Genomic DNA, 18255 nt, shown 5'->3' on the forward strand with positions numbered 1-18255 from the left:
TTATATCAAAAGTTTCGTTATAAATGGAAACTGTATAAAATAGAAACTGAAGAAATTACATATCTTACTAATATAATTAATGTGAATATTTAGATGGATGGATGGATGTTTGCTTGAAAGTATCTCCAGGGCTGCATTGATCTCGATGAAATTAAGCATAAATGTAGAACATAGTCTGAAAGAATACATAGGCTAATAATTAACTTTTTTAAATAACACGCGGATGGAGTCGAGGACAACTAGTATCATATAAAATGTTTATATCAAAAATTGGTTATAATTTTATTCTCAATTAAAATATAACATTTTAAATGACATGACAGAAATATACATTTATAAGCCGACGATCACTATGAAAAATATCGAATACAACGAAAAATAAAGCTGTACTCGAGCTGACAACGTTGGTAATCGAAGCCGACACTTCGAAACGACATCTGCCGGTCGGCGCGCGCAAAAAATATCAAAGGTATATTGTAATTTTTTTTTTCGTCCACCGACATCATTCATCGAGCCAATTTTTCTGTTAATAATGTCAAAACTACGAATGCATTTCGCGAATTTATACAGAACGATGTAAACACTTGGTGATACAATGCAGTTGAGGTAGGTAGAAAAAAATTCGAGTGTCTGTTAAGGTACTGTAGTAGAGTTTGAATTAATAAATTTATAGCTTTACAAATTTATTCCTCCTCGTTTTATATCTAACATAAGCAATTCTTCGTGTACTTGGACAAACAGTTGCCTATCTAATATTGTTCTATTGACAAGCACAGGACCAATCTATAATCAATTTTTAAAAGCATTGTGTGACAGACAGCAGACTCTAAATATATATAATCTTAATTGGTTAGTTTCAATGCAACTATGTGGGCTGATTTAAAAATAACAATAATGGCTACTTGAAACAGTTCCTTTACTTTGTATTCTAACTTGTTCGTGGAATGATCTACTAAATACATTATGACAATACATTGTAGGTAACTTTCCTATCAAAAACAATTTATCGAGTTATCAAATAATATTCTCAATAATATCCTAGGTATAAAATTCAAACAACCACACGGTGTAACAAGAGGTCGGACGCTAAATTGAAATGCCGAGGGCTCGGAAGATTCGGCGCCAAAGGGGCTATTTTTATGACTACCCACGCATAGCCCACTGAGCAAATAGACGAAAGGTATGGATAATACAGTCCCACACGTGTCAGAGCGAGACAGAAGCTCACCGCTGCGTAGCTCAGTCGTAACGGTCGAATGGGCGTTCTGTTTCTTACAGACGTTCAACAAAAATACGCGGGACAATCGATTCCATTTCGACGACGTAAAGACTTAAGTCGACGCCATCTCTTAAGTTAGACAATTCAGATCTCCTTACGGCGGACCTCTTTAGTTGCAGAACTTAGTACTTGTATTTTGTATGTAGGTATTGTTGATTGTGCTATTTTAACTTTTAACTTTTACTACCTTAGTAGATATATGAGTTTTAATAGTGAGGTTATCTGAACATCAAACGGTATTCGATATTTAATAGTCACTTGTTTCACTAATTTGTAAAACAACTAACTGTCGCCCGCGAATTCGTACGCGCGGTAATACAAAAAACTTAGGTAGCCTATGTGTTCTTCCAAATATGTTTCATATGTGTGCTAAATTTCATCAAAATCCGTTGAGCCGTTCTGGAGATACCTTCAAACAAATATCCATCCAACCATCTAAATATTCGCATTTATAATAGTAAGATTCCTGTATACGTTAATATATCAAAATGACAGTAAGTAAGGTTAATATTACTATTTGAAATTTACTCTTAATTTATTAATGAAAATAGAAAAAAAAATGTTCTTCCCCAAAGTTGAACCTAAAAACATTTTAAAAAGAGAACCAAGTTCTTGACTTACGACGTTCCGTGCTCAGGCTTGTGTACCATAATGCCACGTTTCACGCGTGAGTGCACAGAACATTTGTCGTCGCATTCACACTCGCAGCGATCGTATGTAGGCATGCACCGGACTGTATCGCCGCCCTAGTCACACGGATTAACGTCAACGACTCGTAGAGGCATAGGAATTGATGGCTAACCTCCGAAATATTCACTAAAGTTTCTAGTTGATGTGATATTATTTGTGTCTGATGGCTAATTTAATATTTACCTCTCATTTATATTCAAACATCTTATATAAAACTTGCAACTCACAACTAACGTTATCATAAACCTTAAACCATTTGTAAAAAAAAAACAAGAAAGTTTTTAAAATAACAATGCAATTTCAACGTGATTAGCACACAAAATGCTATAGCGTGCATCCGAAACGTGCGGTCAAGGAACGTCAAATTTTGGACACGGCCAATTTGAATTTGGAATTCCTGTTCGAGGTGTTTGCGACAGTATGCAACACGACACCGCCGAAACGCTACCGACGCGCAGTTTCGGGGCTTCTGCGTGCAGTGTACTGTAATATGTAGCCGTATGTAGGCCGGTTTCGTTTTCGTTAACACGCAAACGACCGTAATTGGAGATTATTTTGTTATGCATCAAATTTTTATATCGATCAAAACGTCAAACTTCGTTTTATGACCAAAACACATAGAACTCGGCATAGAGGTAGTGTGCTTATTTTCAAAATGCGAAACAAAGTTTTTGTCAACAAAAACATCAGCGATCGAAGCTAGACTATGATTGCTTTAAAACAATAAAGATAAGATACAGTCTTAAATAGACAAATTAAGTAAAATTGAGTAAGCGTAGCATTGATTCCAGTTAATAATAAACTGGATTAGAACACGTGCCTCGTGTCTGTTGCCCTCTCCGATACGCTGCGATGCGCTCACTTGCTTCCTACACACTGTGACGTATACCCATTAGACATTGCTCACTGTTCTAAAGAAAATATATTTTATTATATAGTTTCATTTAATGCAAACTTTAAACGATAATTTTTTTATAAAATTAAATTTACTCCAAGGTTAAAAGAAGTATTTTATAGTTCAAAATATTAATACTTACGTTGTTTACTTGTACTAATATAAAGAGTCTTAAATAACCCTAAATTTGATACGATTGCGTGAGTCGCCTCATCGTGACAAGAACAACAAAAGGATTACATAACTTTATGGTAAAAAGATACAACATATGGGGCTTTTGGAAGTGTTCAATTTTTTTTTAAATTTTTTTATTTTAAGTTACAAATAACAGGAAGATTATACCGTTCCTTGACCTCCTTTTTTTGCAACTAATCTCTGGCTACTAAAAAATCTTGCAGGTTCCATACAAATCACAAATTTTACCACCCAGTTATTTCAATAAAGAACGTTAACACAAAATGTTAAAAGCCAAATTAAATCGTCGTTAATTTATAAAACGCGATAACTCGATCTCTTTCACGAGCTCCAAATAATATACCGCGAAACTAACCAATCTCGGCGTCCCGGGGGTATTGCAAAAAATCACCCCCGAACCAAACCGCACCCTTCAAACTGCGCATCGCCGGGGAATCGAACGGGTCTCCTCGGGTTAAGCGCGCACGTTAAAATGTTTATAGATAATGCCGATGTAGGTAATGCTAGTCGTAATTCCATGGGGTTTGCATCCCCCTTGTCTGATGGTATTTGTATTCAACGTAATGGCTTTTGTCCGGATATCGCATAGGTATCTTAACGTTGAATGGACTAAGGAAATATCGAGGGGCCTGTACTATTGATTGATTTTTGTATCTATATAAAAGCGATTTGCCACTCATCTGAATCACTTATCGAGATATCAAACATATGTAAAAAATATCCAATTGTATTTACAATATGGTACGCAACGGTTCAAAATTATCGCCAAAGAAGAGAAAATTATTTAATACAAAAGCGTTCGCTTGTCTACAAGATTTTAATTTTTTTTGCGGTATAGTTTTTCTACTCAAATATCATAACAAAAAATACGCAACCAAAACAAACATTTTTACATCATCATATCATTGAAGATGACAAATTTCAAAACAGCACAAATTAAGAAAAAAACTCACAAAAAAATTTCAAAACAAATGAAGAAAGCAATCGATCAAAAACAAAATCGATTATCCGCGTAAATGTAGATCTTGTTAGGAGTTTTTATATGGCCAGTACTACGGACCACCGACGCCGTCGCCCATGGATCTCTAACAGCGGATCGATGATCTATCGCTTGTCTCGAGCGGGGTAATGAGCTGCGCGCCACGTGACACCTGTCACTGTCACCATGACGTACGAACGCCCGCGCACTTTACACCGCTCTATTGCTCATAGGGTTGCCATTGTATTAATTACAACCTTTAGTATTAAAAATGTTAATGACCTCGTCTCGAGAACTTCTTTTGGATATGAATAACATAGGTCACCAATGTGAGAACTTAATTAAATTTAGTTGATTATAGCAAACATCCTAACATGCTGAAAAGTGTAAAAGTACAAACTGTATTGTTTTAATCTATTTGGTTTAACCGTGTACCTTTTTTATGCCTTCGGTACAAGTCTATAAAATAGCAGTTAATATACTTCCTAAGGATTTGGTATCATTAGCAAAGTTTGATTGTCACTTATTAAAATAGACAAGCCATATAACAAGTTTGAAGTGGCAACCCTATAATAACTATCACAGGTCTTGTCGCGAAACATGATATATGCCCTTGCTCTATGATGTCCCTATACCGGTTTCATTCACCAATAAGATACATAATACGTTAACGTCAATTTTAATACAACGACAGGCCTGCTAAAGAACTCTCTAAGATATTTGTTGCAAAGTTTATCATGGGAAAATTAATTTCTAGAGATCACTGACATTCGTGGTAACGTTAAATCTATGTAGCATTAATCAATACGTGCGTGAAAATATATTTCGTTTAAATGGTATACAATTCCATAGTTAAAACGTACAGTAAAAAAGATAAATCCTTTTTTAAATTCTAATACGACACACGTACAGTCGCTCTTTAATCTGTACCCCGTTCCGATCTGATTGGTTAAAGAGCTGTCAAAAACAGAAGTCGTATTTTAAATGCACCTATCCTACTGGATGGTTTCGTATTCGAAACTAGAATTTGTTTTTTCTGAGATATCTGTCCATGAAAGGGAATTTTGTAATTGGAAATCGTTTCATTTTTTTTAATTTTCTACTGGAAAGAATGAATGGGACTATTTATAAAAATATAAAATAATAATTTTAATGTAAGAATCTAATAAGATTCATAGTATGTTCCTTAAAATTAATATGGTCACTTTATATTATATAGGAAAGGGTGCATAAAAAAAGTTTATGAGAAAATAATAATCAAGTTATTAATATAACCATTAGGTTTTATATCGAATAAAAAAACCGACGCTTATAACCAGCATAGAAGATTAAAACGTAAGTACGTTTTTTTATTTCATGTTTCATCCGGCGCTAGTCTAGCCTGTGCGAACATTACCTTCCATTAGTGGAACAAGAGATTAAAGCAGGGAATCGCGAAGCGATCCCGTGCAAAATGTACTTTATTACAAAACATATACTGAATTGGGAGCACTCGCTTTTTCATTTATAAAATGAAGGGTGAAAATGTAGGCTTTTGTAATAATACGTTCATTTTTAAATTCTAATTGTTAATCTTGTATTAGAGGATTACATTAGTAGTATTAAAAAGTACTAACAATCGATTATAGAAATATTTCAGCGCAACGTTTGGAACGACGCGCACATTCGCGATAATAAAATCGCAACCCCCTACATCGCCTTCCCGGCCCGCGGCGGGGAAAAATACATTTTCCTCGTTGCCAATGGCAACAAGAAAACAGATATAATATCTAGGGACGCCCCACCGGAGTAATACATAGATAGAAGTATAAAAGGCAGGACCTACGTGTTAAAATGGGCATACATAGGGTGTTAAATTTGTGTGTGCCAGGTTTTTCACGCATGCGTGCTTTTTGCCGAAAGTAGATAGATATTGGGGTTTTTAGGAACAGAGTGGGGGGAGAAGGGTGGCCGTTCCCTAATCTGTGTCCCTTTGAGCCTCCCGATTGGAATTTAGTAATCATATTAGATTTTAAATTACACGTGCACGGAACTTTAAAGGGCGGAGAGGCCTGACAATTTATTTCCTATTAGATAGTTGTTTACAGTTTGGTGGACATGGAAATTTTATTTGTATCCAATTATTTATAATGAGAATCGGTAACGGGTGGCCATTTTGTATTTCGTCAATGAAAATTAAATCGTAATAGTTCTTTGCACACGCTTCAATAGTCCAAATAATCGGCAAATTCACAGAAAGAAAAAGTAATTTCCTTCGTTTCTAATATAATCTATTTACTTTCTTGTTAGATATTAAACTCTCTTTTAATCTCTATTTAATAAATTTATGATTAAAAGAATTTGAAGTAACAATATCAACTTTTAAAAGTGTAGATAATCTGTGCCGATGACTACTCTATGTCTACTTTGACTTTACTGCGCGTGCAAATGCTACGAAATATTATTTTTGTCTACCTTCTTTACTAAAGGCGGGGTTACGATTAGTTTATTCTTCTGTTGCTTAATTATTTATCACCTATTTCTATATATGTAGTAGTAGCTAAGTGACCTTTTGTATCATTAGGTGTCATCAATAAACCGAGTATTACGGAACCTCGCGTCGCAGAAGGAGCAAGCTGCGTCCGCGCAGAACGACAGTGTTTACGAGAAGCTGAGGATGTTCAACGGACAGGCGGCGAGTGGCTGGTGGTACCCTGGTCTTCCGGCACCCGCGCCTGCGATACCCCCGCCACTACCGCCGCAACTCAACAGGACAACAGAAGAACATAAACGAGGTATGTATACATGTGTTATATGTAGGAATATTAAGAAGGTTTCGTTTTTTTTTGAGTTGAAAAAAAGGCAACGACTGGTTTATTATACGTTTACTTATGCGATTTCTGTCATCAACAAAGATTCGATTTACATATAACTAGGTTACAAACAATACTATTTTGTACATTTATACGAATGTGGAGTAACGCAAGTACATGGCGCTGTCATGTTGAGAGGCGATGTCCTTTTTCTATTTCTCTTTGAATGTGCCTCGCACACTGCCTTTGGGAACTCAACGCGAATAGGGTTGACATGTCACAGTTTTAAAAATAATCATATTTTACATATGAATTATTAGTTACTTTTTATCTGTTGTGTATGTAAATCTTTGTGGGCTATGTGTTATTAATTAATTCCATGGTAATATTTAAGAAAAAAAAATGTAATGCCTTCTGTAACTTAAATTATGCTTTTGCCTTAGGATTGTTTTGTGCTTTTTATGACCATTTCTATTTCTATACCAGATAGAAAATAACAAAATATAAAAAAGATGAAATATGTAAAAAGAATTACAATAAAAAAACTTATCGAATTCAGATTATTTATTTTTATATTTTTATATTATATATATTTCTGAAAATAATTTTAACTTAAATTTAAAACTTTTGTAAAACTAAAAAGATTTTCATATGAAAAACTCGTTACGTTTATAAATGAAAATTTACAGCGTCTAACCCTCGCAATGCTTTCCTCAATTTTCTTGAATGGCGGTAGTGGTGAGGGTAGAAAGGGGGTAGTTACCCCGTTGTTACGTTTACGGAACACCTCGGAGACTTATTCCTACTCTATATATTTATTTGTATGTATATTACTTTCTATGTACACCTATGTAAAGAGTTACGTGCTTAGATTTAATAATGTTGGAAAAATCTATTATCTTTCTCAATTTTGATAAGTAATGACAAACATAAAAAATATGTTACATTTCATGTTTCTTATATAAATAAAAAACACTTTCCAATATTGAGAAATTAAACTTTTGTAAGATTCAATTTACTTGAAGTTCATATCTAGATATTCTTATGTTCTTTAAAAATAGTCAAATCAAATGATAATAATCACATAACCATTTACATGATTTTGCACTCATTCTCCCGCTTTCATAGTCACTAAAACAAGCACCAATTGAGCGCAATTCCTCGTTGAACGGGCACTGCAACTCTATAAATTTAATGTCCCAACCAATTTTCACGAACAACTGAAAATATGAACTGCAGATTTCAACATTTGCCGCGCCATAACTTAGTTTGTTACTTTGTTTGAATTCTATTTCGACGTTCGTATAATTTATTTTCATAACTTTCATTTTAAAAATTGTAATATAAACAACTGATACGAAATTAAAATATGTATTTATAAACATAAATCCGTTTTCGTAATATCTGGCAGAAAATAAGTTACACTTCTAAAAGAAAAAGTTTTTTCTTTATAATTAATTAAATTCTATATTCAAAAACATACGTTGATATCACGTGCATAGGCAACATAACGAATTAACTTTTGAACAGCCTTCACAGATTAAACTTGATACGTGTGGATCTTCAAAGCTCGACACGTGACCCGAGTGGTCGCGCGTGACTTGACTTTACTCTTGTTTGTGTCCATTGGACATTGGTTTGTTGTCTTACAACTTTACAGTGGAAATTCACTACATTTGTATCTGCCTACAGTTCTAAACACTTTTATTATTTATAATAAATATTTAAATAAGTAAGCTAAAAAGCTTAATGTTCCTTCTGCTGTAATGTTCACTGGAAACAATTTGTAAAAACTTTCTTACGAATATTTAATTATGACATATGTAACTTTAAAAACCTTTGAACATATTTTAGGTATATTAATTAATTTTTAATTTAATATTTTGTAACGTTAATATTTGTAAAAAGAATAAACATTAGAATAAAAAACATAAAACAAATTCAGCGAGTCGTAAACATTTGCGTCGTTGTACAAAGCGTTGTAGCGCTTTAGCTTTTTGCAAAGCACCTGGTCTGGACATGGCTTAATATATTTTTATACATTTAATATGGAAGCTGTGTATTTGTCGACGGCACGGCGACTTAATTAACTTCGGCTGCAGCATTCTGTTTAACAAATTCGATTGCAGGGTGCGCTGCGAGCGTTTGCTTTTATACAATCTGTTACATTCTTGTTCGCAGCTATTTAACTTTTAAAGTAAAGAAAATTTGTTTCCAACCAGTTACAATGGATACTAGAAAAGTTTGTCAGAAAAAAAATGAAGAAATCTTATCTATCTGGATAACTCCAAGAATTAAATTGTAATGTGTGACATTTAAAAGAAACATTATGAATCTTCACTAGCTTTCTAAATGTGCCTATTTAAAATGTTTGGCTTGAAATAAAAAAACACGTTAGTTTTCGAGGCATTTCACGTTTGATCGAAATAAAAGCCAAACTGCCATTTCTAACGGCTAACAATTAAGCAAATAAAAAGCATTCATCTAAATTGATCTGACCGGTATAAAATATTGTCCCTCACAGAGCCGGCTACAAATTTTAATTTTCAACTGGCAGTGTTGTTCATGGCTGGACGGACTCTGCCAATGTTTCGGAAGTATACATAAAAAAAACAAAAATAAATGCTCCAAAACGTTGTTCGCTAAAAAACTTTGCAACCTTAAAATAAACTATCATAGTAAAGTAATAGTTCAAAAAATAATTTCTTGGCCAAGATTTTACTTATGTAAAGGACTGATAATCATTTCTTTTTTTGGCTATAACTTAGTCAACTTTGTAATAAGTAATTTTATTTCAAACCTAAAAATACTTTTTTCTTTAAAACTTCTCGCTTAACTTTTTTGTTTTCTTTGTCGGATTAAAAACTAATGTTAATTATAATTTGCTTTTTATTTATCAATCGATCAATCCATATTAAAAACACGTAAAATCATTGCAAAGCCTAGACTATGTTATCATATTAGTTTGTGGAAGCGTCGCTAATGCATGAAATTGGTTAGAAAACCACCTGCACACGGAATCACAACGTCCGACATGGTTAGCGGTCGAACAAAATTACGCGAATTGTCCCAACAAACTGTTTAGGACGATAAACATAGGATGAAATTGAACACTACGTTATTCGCCATTTAGTTTAGAATTTCAGATATCACTAGGGATCGACTGGCACTTAATGAGCACAGAATTATAAAAAAAATAGCCTATAATATCACGTCTAAAGCCCCGTCAAAATTGATCCAGCGATTCAGGAAATTACAAGGAACAAACGCGGACTTGAGATCTGACAGACTGACACATAGAAATAAAAATTAAAATCTTACTTATTTGTACTGATTTCAGACAAAAATGATGCTCAACCGTTTATTAACATAGTAGATATAGAATTTAGAAATATTATTCTCTGTTATATTTTGGCTGGGTGACTTTTGTTTATAATTCTTAACTTACTTTAAATTCTACAATTAATTTATTTTACATAACCAACTATAAATAACTAAATCCATTTTAAACAATTCAAAGAAAGTACAAGATTCTTAACATTTTAACTTGCAAAAGAAGTTAACAAACGCATATCGTTTACACAAACTGTTTGAAACTTTATAGCTGTTGTAATTAACAAAAACAATTCGAACAATGCATTAAAATGTCTCTCCAACTATCGGGGCTGTCGATCACTGAAGCGCCCTCTACACGGTTATGTAGCAACAATAGCGATTTAATTGAAGCCGCCGAGAGGTCTGGCTCGCAGTGTAATTGACTCTAAAATCAAAGAGCGCTTCAATGTTTTAAGTAAAACGTGTTTAATGGATCTTTTACAAGTGGCCATTGATTGCGGCAGTGTTTTGTTTCGACACTTCATATTGATTGGGACTAACAATTGAAAAAATGTACGCAATTTTTAGTTACAAAGCAATGCAAGCGCTTCGTGTGTCACCAAAGATTAAAGACTAAAGTTGAAAGTTTGTAAATAAATTCTGAGAGGTGGTTATCTGGATGATTTTTAGGTAAATGTTAACTAAGGATTGTTTGAATGTTAGTTAACACTAAACTTAGGCAAATTTTAATAATACAAATCGAATACATGAACAGATTAGTTCATTTATCATTAATGTTTTTATTAATAGTAAATTTCATTGATATAAATTTTCACATGAATTTCGTTGACATTGCAAACTCATGATAAAACAAATTTAGCAAATGGCAACATCAAGCAAAAGCTTTTAACACATGTAAGAGATCCCTTCATCCAAAAAAAGACAAGCACATCCCATCAATTGACTCACTTGAAGTCACAATAATAAAAACTAAACCTTATCAGCCCCAACGCTAAGTAATTTAGATGACCCTGCTGGGGCCGTAAAGCGAATGGTTGATTACAAACAACCAATCTAAGCTGACCCCTGCAGCTTCCCTGACGTTAATAAGTACGATGTATAGACTTGTGTCGGCATGTAAGGTCTTCACTCAATGGTTAATCTTGGATAATAATAATGCCTTTATTAGGGTGCAAGTACAAATGCTCCGGATCATTTAATTCTCATTTATCAACATGTTTTACGGATTTAAAATATTTTCTACGTTTACGTAAGTTTTAATATTTCTTAAATAAATAATATGCAGTAATGTGTACTTTTTTATTTCGGATAAACGTAGTTTATTTTTCTTTAAAATATTGAAATAGTTTAGGTTTTTATGTTTACTACAAACTTTGTTGATTACAAGAAAGAAATAAGTAATACTCAAATATTATTAACTATTGCCTGTTTTATTTTAATTTCCATTGGCAAACAACATGTTATTGTTATGATAAAGTTTTTCATTTCTAAAATAGGAATAAAACTGTGTTGCGGAAGCGTAACGAATTAGGCGGATCGCGCCTTGTCCGGCCGCAAGCTGAGGTCGCGAACTTTACTTCTCCCTAAGTCATAAGCGATAGCGATTTTATTAAATTCATGATTTATTTTATACTTAAAATTAATTGATCCTTATCATCAATTAACGTATTGTTAACTTTAAATCACAATTAGCACTGCATTTTTTACTTAATTGCATTAAAAACAGTTACATTTTTAAATTTCAGAACAATTTTTTTTTATAAATTTAAAGATTTTTTCGGTTTATTTATCCAATAAATACTAATTATATAGAAGAATCGATAATGCGTTTTCGTTAATTAATCTGATATTCACACATTTTTCAAAGAGAACACATGTGAGATAGTGATTATTACCAATGAACTTGTGACCCGCTCACCTCTCGTCACCTGTGTCCGCTGGCTGAGTGACAGTATCGATCTCACATAATCGCGCGCCGGCAATCGCCCCCACCTACGACCGTCATGTCCGCCCCGATAACTCCAATTCCGCTTTATCTCTCCGCTCCCGACTTTCTTCGCTCCCCTTTCTACTTGTTTTCTCCAATTTTTTTCCACCGCCCCCACTTTTATTTCGTTCCTTTTCTTATTTTCTTACTATTATTTTCTCTTATGTATTTTTCGTGTTTCGTCCCGCCCGCGCCCACGAGTTCCTTCAATCATTTTGTAGGTCGTTATTGCTAGTATTGTGGCTAAGTGCGCCTCTCGTTTCGCGTTTTTCTTTAATGAATACCTCCTTTATATTCAGCCGCGATAAATAATGAAAACCTTAACGTTACAACTGGATACGGCCTTTTGTGTGCTCGGTGATTATTTTTGTGCGGTTTGGAATTCAATGTGGATGTTGCGATATTTTGAATTTTATGAAACACAGAGTGGCATTGTCATGGCTTCGTACTTTTATTTTAATTATTGATTAACAGACTTTGCATGGAATTATTTTTCGACAATGTTACTTCGTAATGTTCAGTTTATTTTTATTGCTATGCTTACAGTCTTATTACATTGAATCAGCTCTAGATCTTAATAACTAAACATACTAAAATATACCTAAATATAACTTATTTAACATTAGTTAAAATATGTTTTAAATTCTGCTAAAGTTTCTTAAGAAACGAAGATAGTTACGTCATAAATAAGCTCGGGAGTATATATTTTTAAACATTGCATTCGGGGTAATAAAGGCGCGCACACACGCGCGTCAATTCGACCGATCAATCAAAATTGTCAACCGATTGGAAAGTTCACCATGTTTCGGCGAACGGCTGTCTGCCATCAATCATGTCAGAAGGCGCGCTATCAAACCCGGTGTTATAAGCCGTGTTACGTTTTCATACTGTTAAACGTATAACCTTTATATCGCGGTTTTTAAATCGACCAAGTTTATGAACTTCTTTTAAAGACTTACACGATACAAGATATAAAAGTTAACGTAATCGTAAGAATTAATTGTTAATATTTTTATTAATTTACTTTTTCGTTCTTTAATATCAATGGTAATAAACACATCCATTCTCCTTTAGAAAATAAAATATTATTATAATAGTAGCCTATGTGTTTTTCCAAACTATGTGCATATGTATGTCAAATTTCGTCTGTTCTGGAGATACCTTCAAACATACATCCATCCATCTAAACATTCGCATTTATAATATTAATAGGATTTTCTATTCAAACAAACGCAATGTACGGTGAAAGTAATAACCAATTTATCATTTTTAAAATATCTTATTTAGTTTTACCCCAATTTACCATAGGTTTCCATTAAGAATATTAGTCGGCGACTCTACCTACCGATGTAGTACAGTTGCAAAAATGTGACAGATTGCATAACAGTAGATCTATTGAAAGAAATCAGCAACCCGTACACATTAGCGTGCGGGAACCGAACCCGGCCTCTCGAGAGCCGACCATAAAGCAAATTAATCAATTAGCCGGGGGCATGTCGACAACATTACGACTAACGTTTAATTTTGCAACCACCCTTATTTGGGGGATAGATACAACCATTGTTAATTGAGCTGTACAACGGTTGTAATATTTGCTAGAGGGGGATCGCAGAGACTGGTTCTTGTTACATTTTTGTCTGTAATTCTGGGGTGCAATTGAACAATTCTGCTGACGCATTTGCTTGATAGTTGTCGAGTGTGTTTTGTTCGAGCGCCTTGTGTTGATAGTTTATGATGAAGAGGTTCTAGACCCCTTCGCTTAAAGGCATTCTCTATACTACAGAAAGCAGTGACATTCAAAAATAATTGCATAATTGCATTTGATATTGATACCCAAAACGTTTTAGTTAAGAGTTAAATATGACGTTGACAATTTATTAATGACTTAACCTTAAGTGAACTTAAGTTACGAATCATTATTACAATCAAGTCAAAAAATGATCACTTAAGGTCTATGTGGAGCAATTAAACTTAACATTTTTAAATCATTAAATGGCAGTGTTACGACGAATGTACAGTTACGTACAGTACAAAAAAGTTTGCATAGATCCTAATCGTAGTTCTTTCTTCTAGTGGAACCACTGCAATCCGAAGCGGGATCTGACGGCAACAGCGAGCACGCGTCCTCCGGCGACGAGGACTCGCAAATGCGGCTGCGGTTGAAGCGCAAACTGCAACGCAACCGGACCTCATTTACCAACGACCAGATAGACAGCTTGGAGAAAGGTTCGCAATTTTTAAGTAACTTGTAAATCTATATAAATTATAGATTTAGATTTTATGCTTTACATTGCAGCAAGCGATACATAATTAGCCCAATAAAAACTTACCTTACCTGACTATTTAAAATCTCTAAAGCCATGTAGGTTAATGGCCACATTGGAATAAATTTACAGATTCGCGAAAAACATCAAATAACATTATTTAAGGTTTCATTTGCATTACTAAAATCTTTAAAGCAAACTTTATCGACTTAATCTCCACTTGACGAAATCACTTTAAAGGAAAGTATTGTCAGATAAATAATGTCAAATGTCTGAATAGCGTCAAAGTTTAAAGTACTAATAAAGTAAAGAACGTCAACATTTCAACGTAAGCACTCCCCAGAGCCTTCATAAACCCATTTCCTAATAATTCCCTTTCATCTTATTTATTGTTTGCTGCGACAACACGGGTTATTAGTAAATAAATAAATATTGTCCCCCCGATGTTTGGCCAACTCTCCGGTGGCGCCCAATTATTGATGTTGCTCCGTGTTAATCTCACTTTTTGTTGGCTGTTTATTTGCTCTCATACTGTACGGACGGTTTATTGCTTTTCTTTGTGTTCCCTATCGCTATTTCAACTTTATTTCTTAGTTATTCGTAACTGAATGTACTATTCTGATAATAAATACATTAATAATGTCCTTAATAGTCAAATAAGGATATCTGGGCCGATTAGAGTCTGCTATCTCGTTTAGTTCTGGCAAATAATATGTAAAACATTATAAAATATTGCAATAAAAAGAAAAAAAAACATGACATGACAGCTAAAATACGAAAAGGATTTTGTGATACTTTTGACAATTATAGGAGGGCGCTAGTAAGCTGTCTGTCTGAAAAACTTATAATAATCTAACTATGAAAGAAGGTTTGTTTAAAAAAAATATATAAATTACTTTTAAATTGAGATAACTGCTATGTATTTATCGTAATATGTAATTGTCAACAGAATTCGAACGAACGCATTACCCTGACGTGTTCGCGCGGGAGAGGCTCGCTGAAAAGATCGGATTGCCTGAGGCACGTATCCAGGTAAAACATAACTCCAGTTTACAGCGCGGTAAGAAGGCCATAGCGATGTTGTCTGAGCCTCACTAACACTAAATGGCGGCCGCGTTCCGCTCATGGCGGGAAAGTTACCACTAACTATTGTGCTATTTGTGTCTAATGAAATCATAAATTATGTTCCTTTTAAGGAATCTTAATCTTCTTTTCGTTTAAATTTTAATAATTATTCAAAATAAGAAATCAGAAATTGTTATAACTCATAAATTAAGGAACACTTACTGTTGGTTTTCGATCGAATCGAATTCGAACGAATCTCTGTTTAAAACATTTTAGTATCTCTATTTTGTCAAAGATAATGACAGGGATGAATATATGTATTATTCAGAGATTTTTGTCTCAGAAATAAAGGGTTATATACTATTTAAAACTGATAAAAACTTTTTTGTTTTTAATAAAGCTATCCCAAATGTGTATAGCGTTGTGTTTACACTGCATGTTTGTGTAGGCGCGGGCATCGTGTGGATGCGTCTTTAGCAAACAAACCGTAAAAAATACGAGGGATAATAATAGCCCCCACCGACGTCCATGTGTACATATTTACATAATGTATACAATATACATAGCTTTTGTAAATATAACGGCATATGAGGGACCCGGCACATTTATAGCGGTGTTTTTATTACCAAATTAACAATGCTGTATTTATCTTTCGTGTTTCGTTTTTGTTTATTATAACGTTGAATATGAATTTTCTACAAAATTAATTGATGTGTTATTTCAAATACGAAAGTAAATTATTGGAATGTAATTTTATTTGTTAATTAAAGTTGCAATAATTGAATTTAATGTCAAAATGTTCAGAAATCAACACTAAAAGTAGCATCTTTCTAACCAATAATTGCTTGGCATCTCTTATAATGCATAATTACGACTAAATGAGTACTGGCTTAAGTATATTTCTGATAAATACACGAAAAATACAAAATAAAAAAAGCTTCGTACTTTATAAAGTGCTTTATAACGAGTATTAATATTTTTTCACTTTATTCGTTCGTGTAAAAGAATGTTCGGTACTTAGAGCTAGAATCCGTTGCCAACAGTTTAAAAGGTCGTCCATCACTACGACTTGCAGAAACTGCATAATGTAATGCAATTTCAACTGCAACCTTTTAACTATACAAAGCACTTAACAAAATACAAATCGAATTATTTAACATGCTTGTCATAGTGACTGGAAAATGTTTTTAACTAAACCCTTTAAAGAGCACTTTACTGATGGATTATTTTAACAATTGAAAACAGATCAGATGACTATATTTTTATAAAGTGTTTTTTATAACTTAAATCCTTATTGAATAGCGTGTTTGTGTTAAATATGTGAACAAAATTTCGTCCTTAAAAATGTAGCGCAAAACACAAAAACACATCGGAAATATTAATAAAAGAAACGAAGCTCGTCGTTTCCTTTATATTCGTACAAATAGAATATCTATAACTTGAATAAGGAAGGGAAATAGAGAAAAACAATTCACAACTTTTCTTTTTGTGAGGAGACTTTTCTTGTTCGTCAGACAAAAAAAAATGGCGCGGCTGTTTTCAGCATCGGAGCGGGGCTAAGCTCTTACATTAACCTCTCGTCGTCAGAGGTTATTCAACATTCGTAGCCTCTACGCCTCTACGTCGCTACGCCGTAGCATCGTTCCGTAGTCCGTTCGGTCAACAAGTACTCGCGGATATTTAGGGTTACTACTAAATCTATGATACTATATTAAAGTTGTTTTAAACATTTTTTTTTAAATTGAGATACATCTTTCAGATACATTTAATGTAAAGATTTCACTCTGTAAAGTATGAAAAGCTTACTGAAAAGAGTATATGTAAAAATATATGAAGACAGTTTAGTTAAAATTAAAAAGTAAGTCGTCGTTTTATTAATTAAAGTGTAATTTAAATAATAGCTTGACATCCCTAAATGTAAATTTTAATGACCTTTCAAGGGACATTAGACTCTAACATTAGTGTTTAAAGCCGAGTTTTGTTTATTTTTGTACAAAGCGAGGCTTTCGAGGAGGGTTTCAAATCGTTTCGTATTCGAGCCACCGACGCCACGTGTTGCCCCGGGCTTGGGGTTCAAGGCTGTGCCGGAACGGTGAATAGGAACTCCATGATGTAACCTCAAATAAATACTACGACTACATACTATACTATAGTGCTTGTAGTAATATAATACGTACATACATTCTACATAATACTACTGAAAAACCACTCTATAATGTGATAAGGGAATTAGAATTAAAATTATAAATGATTAAGTTTCCATTTTATGCATTTAGTTTTTTGTTATTATAAAATAAACCTACGTTTGTCACAGATTGCATAACATAACATATTAATATAAAAAACTGAATTCCCTCGTGAAATAATATTTATTTTTGTACTCTGTCAGGAAAATAAAAAGATACAAAAATATAGTAGTAAATATACTTATATAAATGTAAAAACATAGTCACCGTACAATGAGGGACCCGATATCGATCCTCGAGCCTACAGTCAGCGGGGGTGAATTTCCTGTGGGGTGTGTTTTGAAAAATTGGCACCCGAACACACAACAAGGTTTTTACTAACAAAACATACAAATTTCAATTCTATCCCACTCGTATTAAGGTCGCAGTTATAAGTATTTACAGTTGCTTTTGAATAAATGAAAAGATTTCGCGGTGTTCTAGCAGTGTTCTGATTTATGTACTGTTTCGTTTTATTCGCTCTTTGATAGATGGCGTGAGTAGCGTTTGTTTATCGAGTGCTCGTCTTCCCAATGGAAACGGAATTT

General features: G+C 33.6%; 1 protein-coding gene across 3 annotated transcripts in view; it reads left to right on the forward strand.

The window, feature by feature from the left end:
* toy (twin of eyeless) overlaps positions 1-18255 on the forward strand; it is a 51075-nt gene that overhangs the window by 24490 nt on the left and 8330 nt on the right. For all 3 annotated transcript variants that reach the window (XM_013316133.1, XM_013316134.1, XM_013316136.1), the window contains exons 5-7: positions 6602-6812; positions 14227-14379; positions 15367-15449. In XM_013316133.1, the coding sequence (XP_013171587.1) occupies positions 6602-6812; positions 14227-14379; positions 15367-15449 (447 nt within the window). The remainder of the gene's footprint in view (positions 1-6601; positions 6813-14226; positions 14380-15366; positions 15450-18255) is intronic.

This window comes from Papilio xuthus, unplaced genomic scaffold (assembly GCF_000836235.2).
Source record: "Papilio xuthus unplaced genomic scaffold, Pxut_1.1 DF826949.1, whole genome shotgun sequence".
Taxonomy (NCBI): Eukaryota; Metazoa; Arthropoda; class Insecta; order Lepidoptera; family Papilionidae; genus Papilio; species Papilio xuthus.